Source organism: Oncorhynchus keta, chromosome 32 (assembly GCF_023373465.1).
Source record: "Oncorhynchus keta strain PuntledgeMale-10-30-2019 chromosome 32, Oket_V2, whole genome shotgun sequence".
NCBI classification, from domain to species: domain Eukaryota; kingdom Metazoa; phylum Chordata; class Actinopteri; order Salmoniformes; family Salmonidae; genus Oncorhynchus; species Oncorhynchus keta.
The window spans coordinates 11,009,311-11,018,503 of record NC_068452.1 but is presented as its reverse complement, the minus strand read 5'-3'; the positions used below and the strand labels follow the sequence as shown (position 1 = coordinate 11,018,503).

At 42.5% G+C, this 9,193-nt stretch overlaps 1 protein-coding gene across 1 annotated transcript; it reads right to left on the bottom strand.

Moving 5' to 3' along the window:
• Window positions 1–595: 595 nt before the first annotated feature.
• LOC118365747 (zinc finger protein 79-like) lies at window positions 596–2,496 on the bottom strand. Its single transcript, XM_052490165.1, has 2 exons — window positions 2,493–2,496; window positions 596–2,327 (listed from the first exon to the last, which is right to left on the bottom strand). Exons 1-2 carry the CDS (start codon window positions 2,494–2,496, stop codon window positions 1,678–1,680), a joined length of 654 nt encoding a protein of 217 aa, XP_052346125.1. The 3' UTR covers window positions 596–1,677.
• Between the last annotated feature and the right edge of the window lie 6,697 nt (window positions 2,497–9,193).

The following is a 9,193-nucleotide window of genomic DNA, read 5'->3' as shown; positions in this document are numbered from 1 at the left end:
AAGGAAAATCCATTGATTAAAATATTAACAACATGATGGACAAGCCAGCACAGGTGTAACACATTGACTAACGAGCGTATACGCTAATGAGCTATACGCGCTGACGAGCTTTACGTATTGACGAGCTAGACGTGCTAAAATCCAACCACAAAACATAAATGGAAAAACCAAAGCCTGTAAAACGTTCCCCTTTAAGACAAATATATCCTATATGGATGGACAGGTTTGCTCACCACCAACAGAAAACTTCAATTTCACATTATTATCAACTACACTGCTTCACCTTCTAAAATATAAACATGGTGTCTACTGGCTGGCAACAATTAAAAACAAGAAAAACACGTATTTCTAAATATGAATATACCAATCGTTTTATTTTTGTCTCCTTTTTCTTTCTATAAAATCCTAAAACTCACTAGCTTCTAGAACCCCTCCTGTCTCAGCCTCCAGTATTTATGCTGCAGTAGTTTATGTGTCGGGGGGGCTAGGGTCAGTTTGTTATATCTGGAGTACTTCTCCTGTCCTATTCGGTGTCCTGTGTGTATTTAAGTGTGCTCTCTCTAATTCTCTTTCTTTCTCTCTCTCGGAGGACCTGAGCCCTAGGACCATGCCTCAGGACTACCTGCCATGATGACTCCTTGCTGTCCCCAGACCACCTGGCCGTGCTGCTGCTCCAGTTTCAACTGTTCTGCCTTATTATTATTGGACCATGCTGGTCACTTATGAACATTTGAAAATCTTGGCCATGTTCTGTCATAATCTCCACCCGGCACAGCCAGAAGAGGACTGGCCACCCCACATAGCCTGGTTCTTCTCTAGGTTTCTTCCTAGGTTTTGGCCTTTCTAGGGAGTTTTTCCTAGCCATCGTGCTTCTACACCTGCATTGCTTGTTGTTTGGGGTTTTAGGCTGGGTTTCTGTACAGCACTTTGAGATATCAGCTGATGTACGGAGGGCTATATAATTTGATTTGATTTCCTAAAACTCACCAGCTTCTAGAACTCTCATCTTCCTAAAACTCACTAGCTTCTCATTCCTTAATATCTGTAGTAACTTTCCACCTCCCTGCGGAGCTTCTCTCACTTTTCAGGGTTCACTTGATAAGGATGTTGTTGGATCGGGGCCCAGTCCCCAATGTCATGCTCTAGTACATTTGGGTTGGCACATCTGAGAATGAACTCTGGTATTTTATAAGCAGGGCAACAATGTCAATATAATTGTAGCCAAAAATTGTCAGTTGGTTGCATAAATAATTATGATTACTAAATGTTACATGAATTGTAAATATGAATGATCAAAACCAAATGTACACTCCTTTGTTAAAATGTATTGGCAATAATTAACTTGGTGGTGAGGCATGGAATAATAAAACAAATATTTTGGCAGGCTGAATGTTTGAAATATGAGGTGATGTGAGTCGTGCTTCTTCAGTAGTGGAATAAAGACAAGTAAGCACTTGAATGTTAAGAAATACTGGAGTGATGTAGGATTGTTAATATAATTGATTATAGACTCATTTATTACACTGCATCCATGTGTATAGGCTGCAAGTACGTTGAAATTAAGTTAAATTACCAGAAAAACATCTTCTCAACTTTCACTTTCAACCTATGTATATTGGACTTCGGACTTAGTCTCATTTTCAACTACATTTTGCTAAGTGGGATATTTCATTGATATCATGAAAACCTCCTCCATGTATGTATTTTGTGATGTTTGATCAGATGGCTTTTATCAGAGTATCTCTTGTCACATTGATCACATCTATGAGGTTTCTCTCCTGTGTGTGTTCTCTGGTGTACAATAAGATGGTTAGATGAAGTAAAACTCTTTCCACATTCATCACAGCTATACGTTTTCTCTCCTGTGTGTGTTCTCTGGTGTAGAGTCAGATGGTCAGACCGAACAAAACTGTTCCCACATTGATCACAGCTATAGGACTTCTCTCCTGTGTGTGTTCTCTGGTGTGATGTCAGATGGCCAGATTGAACAAAACTCTTCCCACATTGATAACAGCTATAGGATTTATCTCCTGTGTGTATTCTCTGGTGCACAGTCAGTTCTCCAGATTGACCAAATCTCTTCCCACATTGATCACACCTATAAGATTTCTCTCCTGTGTGTGTTCTCTGGTGTGATGTCAGATGGCCAGATTGAACAAAACTCTCCCCACATTGATCACAGCTATACGGTTTCTCTCCTGTGTGTATTCTCTGATGAATTGTAATGCCTGATGAGGTGAATCTCTTCCCACAGTCAGAGCAGCAGTGAGTTCTCTTCCCTTTCGATCTCTGCAGTGTTTCTTGAGGTGTTCTGATCTGGAGAGACTCTTCTCTGCCTCGTCAGCATCATGAGGTTGTTGAGGCTCCCCAGAGGATCCACGACTGCCCCGCCTCTCTCCTGTGTCAATGACAAAGTCAGACAGACGGTTAAAGGCACACAACAGCAGAAATCCATTGTTTATTTGAGGTAAAAGGTGATGCCCAGATCATACCCATGAAGTTGTACACAATTGATGTCTGTTCAATTATTTGACAAATAAGACAGCAACAATCATATTTTGTCTTGTTTTCACATTAGTAGTAACTAGAAATTAGTTATTAAAGTTGTTGAAATCCTAAGCAGTGTGCCAGGCGACTTTTGGTCTCCAATATAGGCCCCTTTCTGTGTTAGCTAAAATTGCAGCATGAGGGAAATGCACACACAATTTGATTGCAGAAACACCTCCCTGCTAATGAGGAAACCGCTAGTTATGGATGTAGTATATCTGCCTGGAGCAAAAAATGGTGAGCAAAGATTTTAATTTTTCACAATGTATTCTGAATATTACAGCGCAAGATCAGGAGTGCTACTGAAGGAAACTCACATTAAGCTCTGTGTCTATTCACTAATTCATCACCGTGGGGGGAAACTCAGGGGAGTTCTCATAGGCTGACAGTAAAAATAGCCTCCATTTCCAGGTTGCTTATAAGGGCCTTTCACATTAAATATGCATTAGAATTGTAGGGCTTGAATCCCCTGCTGAATATGTTTGTGTTATTGTCGCAAATCAAATGATTTATAGTTAAACACTTCAACTAGTAAAATGCTCTTTGGCTAGCTTTGCCATCAGCCTGACAATACGTTTTTAATTAAGCAATTGGCCCATAACTTCACCTATCAATAACATAGACCTACTGTAGGACCCATAACTTCACCTAACAACATAGACCTAATATAGGACCCATAACTTCACCTAACAACAACATAGACCTATTGTAAGAACCGTAACTTCATAAAACAACAACATAGACCTACTGTAGGAGCCATAACATCACCAAACAACATAGGAACAATAACTTCACATAACAACAACATAGACTGACTGTAGGACCCATAACTTCACCTAACAACATAAGCCAACTGTAGGACCCATAACTTCACCCAACAACATAGATCTACTGTTGATACAATAATTTATGTTTAAAGTAATGACTAAAGTATTCCACCCTGAAAACTGTAGAACTGTACGACGTGTTAAGATCATAACATTATAATCTGATGATGATGTGTGTGTTGGAGAAGACTTGTAAATAGCATTAATTTATTGAGTTAATGTTGAATAATAGAAGGGAACATTCAACATTGGTAATTTAAGTGCGTCTCAAAGTAGGTTAGAGAAATATTAACGGTTAGGAGGGAACACGTCTGTGAGGGTTTGTAGGAAACAAGTTGATCTATTTCTCTGAAGAAATAGGCGAGACTGAGTTCCGAGAAGGGAAGAAAGCCAGGCGCTCCGAAACCACAGAGGTTTCCTGTTTTGATCTAGACTTGTCAGTTGCAGACATGAAGATAGAGGAACCCGGTTAGACAGAAGGAACTATCAAAGTAGAACATTGTGACAGAGTTAGAGAAGATAAGGGGCATTTATAAAGTGTCATGGATAACCAAATGTGAGGTATAAAAGGCTATGTGCATTGTATGATTTTCAGAGAGCTGTCTGAATAAAAGACTGATCTATTGCAGACTGAGACTTTGTCTAATTCTTCATTAACCAGAGCCTTAGAACCTATGGGAATTCGTCAAAGCTTGAGTGATAGTTGAGTTCAACCATTGAGATAGCAAAATTCTTGTGACAGAAGGACCTCGGCGTTACTCTGGACCCTGATCTCTCTTTTGACGAACATATCAAGACTGTTTCAAGGACAGCTTTTTTTCATCTACGTAACATCTCAAAACTCTGAAATGTTCTGTCCAAAAATGCTGCAGAAAAAAGTATCCATGCTTTTGTCACTTCTAGGTTAGACTACTGCAATGCTCTACTTTCCGTCTATAAGGATAAAGCACTAAATAAACTTCAGTTAGTGCTAAATACGGCTGCTAGAGTCTTGACTAGAACCCAAAAATGTGATCATATTACTCCAGTGCTAGCCTCTCTACACTGGCTTCCTTTTAAGGCAAGGGCTGATTTCAAGGTTTTACTGCTAACCTACAAAGAATTACATGGGCTTACTCCTACCTATCTTTCTGATTTGGTCCTGCCATACATACCGACATGTACACTACGCCTCGTAATTGTCCCTAAATTTTTAAGCAAACAGCTGGAGGCAGAGCTTTCTCCTATAGAGCTCCATTTTTATGGAATGGTCTGCCTACCCATGTGAGAAACGCAGACTCGATATCAACCTTTAAGTCTTTATTGAAGACTCATCTCTTCAGTAGGTCCCATGGTTGAGTGTAGTCTGGCCCAGGAGTGTGAAGGTGAACGGAAAAGCATTGGAGCAACGAACCGCCCTTGCTGTCTCTGCCTGGCTGGTTCCCCTCTCTCCACTGGAATTCTCTGCCTCTAACCCTACAGGGGCTGAGTCACTGGCTTACTGGTGCTCTTTCATGACGTCCCTAGGAGGGGTGCGTCACATGAGTGGGTTGAGTCACTGTTGTGGCTATTCTTGGCCTTGTCTCAGGATGGTAAGTTGGAGGTTGAAGATATCCCTCTAGTGGTGTGGGGGCTGTGTTTTGGCAAAGTGGGTGGGGTTATATCCTGCCTGTTTGGCCCTGTCTGGGGGTATCATCGGATGGGGCCACAGTGTCTCCTGACCCCCCTGTTTCAGCCTCCAGTATTTATGCTGCAGTAGTTTATGTGTCAGGGGCCTAGGATCAGTCTGTTATATCTGGAGTATTTATACTGTCTTATCCGGTGGCCTGTGTGAATTTAAGTATGCTCTCTCCAATGCTATCTTTCTTTCTCTCGGAGGACCTGAGCTCTAGGATCATGCATCAGGACCACCTGGCATGATGACTCCCTGCTGTTCCCAGTCCACCTGGCCGTGCTGCTGCTCCAGTTTCAACTGTTCTGCCTGCGGCTATGGAACCCAGACCTGTTAACCAGACGTGCAAACTGTCTCAGACCTGCTGTTTTTAACTCTCTAGAGACAGCAGGAGAGGTAGAGATACTCTAAATGATCAGCTATGAAAAGCCCACTGACATTTACTCCTGAGGTGCTGACCTGTTGCACCCTCGACAACTACTGTGATTATTATTATTTGACCATGCTGGTCATTTATGAACATTTGAACATCTTGGCCATGTTCTGTTATAATCTCCACCCGGCACAGCCAGAAGAGGACTGGCCACCCCTCATAGCCTGGTTCATAGCCTGGTTCACCTAGCAATAACACAGAATTACTGTATGACCCATAACTTCAACTAACAAAATAAACCTATAGTAGGTCCCACAACCTTCACCTAACAACAACATAGACCTACTGTAGGATCCATAACTTAACCGAACAACAATATAGACCTATTGTATGACCATTACTTCACCTAACAACAACACATACTTACTGTAGGACCCATAACATCACCTAACAACAACATAAACCTACTGTAGGACCCATAACTACACCTACCAACAACATAGACCTACTGTAGGACCTATAACATCACCGAACAATAACATAGACATACTGTAGGACCTATAACATCACCTAACAACAACATAGGCATACTGTAGGACCTATAACATCACCTACCAACAATATAGACCTACTGCAGGACCCATAACTTCATCTGGCAAAAACACAGACTTACTGTATGACCCATTACTTCAACTAACAACATAAACCTACTGTAGGACACATAACTTCACCTAATGGATCCTACCTACTGGGTCCTACCTACTTTAGGACCCATAACGTCACCTAACAACAACTTAGACCTATTGTAGGACCCATAACAACGTATACCAACTGTCAAATAACATCACAAAAACAACATAGGACCAATAACTTCACCTAAGAACAACATAGACCTACCGTAGGACCCATAACTTCACCTAACAACAACATAGACCTACTGTAGGAACCATAACTTCACCTAGCAATAACACATACTTACTGTATGACCCATAACTTCACCCAACAACAATATAGACCTACTATAATACCCATAACTTCACCTAGCAATAACACAGACTTACTGTATGACTCATAACTTCAACAACATAGACCTACTGTAGGACCCATAACTTCACCTAACAACAATATAGACCTACTGTAGGAACCATGACTTCACCTAGCAATAACACAGACTTACTGTATGACCCATAACTTCATCAAACAACAATATAGACCTACTGTAGGACCCATAACTTCAACTAACAACATAAACCTACTGGGTCCTCCCTACTGGGCCCTACCTACTTTAGGACCCATAACTTCCCCTAACAACAACTTACACCTATTGTCGGACCCATAACATCACCGAACAATATAGGACAAATAACTTCACATGACAATAACATTGACCTAGTGTAGGACCCATAACTTCACCTAACAACAACATAGACCTACTGTAGGGCCCATAACTTCACCTAACAACAACATAGACCTACTGTAGGACCCATAACTTCACCTAACAACAACCTAGACCTACTGTACGACCCATAAGTTCACCTAACAACAATATAGACCTACTGTAGGACCTATAACATCACCTAACAACAGCATAAACCTACTCTAGGACCCATAACTTCATCAAACAACAATATAGACCTACTGTAGGACCCATAACTTCAACTAACAACATAAACCTACTGTAGGACCCATAACTTCACCTAATGGGTCCTACCTACTGGGTCCTATCTGCTTTAGGACCCATAACTTCACCTAACAACAACATAGACCTACTGTAGGACTTATAACAACACCGAACAACAACGTAGACCAACTGTCGGACCCATAACATCACTGAACAACATAGGACAAATAACTTCACATGACAATAACATAGACCTAGTGTAGGACCCATAACTTCACCTAACAACAACATAGACCTACTGTAGGACCCAACCGAGAGGCCTGGGGTATGGCAGTTGAACTCCGCTCATGAGGCATGTGTTATATTCTTCAATAATCAATTGGCTATAAATAAATTATTTAAAAGTTCAAAAATGGATGTAGCAATTGCAGATTTCCCCTTTAACACCACACATCAGTTCAACTCCTGCAGAGTTTGTGCCTCTATTTTTTAAGACGGTACTTACTAGTGTTAATCGCGGCCCGGCTTCTCAAAACCATCTTACGGCTAAGTTCGTTAGAACCATTGGGTGCCTTAAGATGAGTTTGGGAAACCGGGCCCAGATATCCAGTTTCCTCCTCTTCTTCCTCCTTTTTGGATGTGACAGTCATCTCCCCCTCCTCCTCTTTCACTCCAAAAACTGCATCTTCTTCTTTTACTGTAACTTCCTCTTTCACTCTGAAGTCTTTCTCTTCTTCTTTCACTGAAAAGTCTTTCTCTTCCACGTTAACAGCCTCACCCTCTACTTGTTTTTGTATTGAAACATCCTTCTCTTCTTCCTCCGTCCAGCATATCTCCTCTCCTTTAACAGGAGGAGGGTAGCGTAGTGAGCTCATGGTCTGGGATGTTAGCTAGCTAGGCTAATGCTAACTTAACCAGCACGCTAGTTGACTAATAACAACAACACCGTAAATATGAAATTAAATCGGATAAATAACTAGACGATAGAAGTGGGCCTAAAAAAATAATATACACCGAACAACTAATATAATATACACTAAAGCGTCTCAAGAGCTTTATTGGTTCGGCGATGTTGTCTAGCAAGCTAATGAGGTGTCTGACTAACTGTTGCTGCTGTTGAAAGAAGCGTTCCGTCCACTAGATTATAAATCACACTTGCAGAATTGCCTTGAAGTCGCAGACCGCTATCTGCTGATTGGAGTGGGTAACGCAGTTGAGCAAAATGTATATTTTATCTTTAGACAACAAGTTAAAGTGTAGGAACATTGAGTTTTTACTCACCAGTGTAATAACTAACCTCATTGCAACTCCCCTCCAAGTCTCCGACCACTACCTTGTATCCTTTTCCCTCTCGCTCTCATCCAACACTTCCCACACTGCCCCTACTCGGATGGTATCGCGCCGTCCCAACCTTCGCTCTCTCTCCCCCGCTACTCTCTCCTCTTCCATCCTATCATCTCTTCCCTCTGCTCAAACCTTCTCCAACCTATCTCCTGATTCTGCCTCCTCAACCCTCCTCTCCTCCCTTTCTGCATCCTTTGACTCTCTATGTCCCCTATCTTCCAGGCCGGCTCGGTCCTCCCCTCCCGCTCCGTGGCTCGACGACTCATTGCGAGCTCACAGAACAGGGCTCCGGGCAGCCGAGCGGAAATGGAGGAAAACTCGCCTCCTGCGGACCTGGCATCCTTTCACTCCCTCCTCTCTACATTTTCCTCCTCTGTCTCTGCTGCTAAAGCCACTTTCTACCACTCTAAATTCCAAGCATCTGCCTCTAACCCTAGGAAGCTCTTTGCCACCTTCTCCTCCCTCCTGAATCCCCCCTCCTCCCTCTCTGCAGATGACTTCGTCAACCATTTTGAAAAGAAGGTCGACGACATCCGATCCTCGTTTGCTAAGTCAAACGACACCGATGGTTCTGCTCACACTGCCCTACCCTGTGCTCTGACCTCTTTCTCCCCTCTCTCTCCAGATGAAATCTCGCGTCTTGTGACGGCCGGCCGCCCAACAACCTGCCCGCTCGACCCTATCCCCTCCTCTCTTCTCCAGACCATTTCCGGAGACCTTCTCCCTTACCTCACCTCGCTCATCAACTCATCCCTGACCGCTGGCTACGTCCCTTCCGTCTTCAAGAGAGCGAGAGTTGCACCCCTTCTGAAAAAACCTACACTCGATCC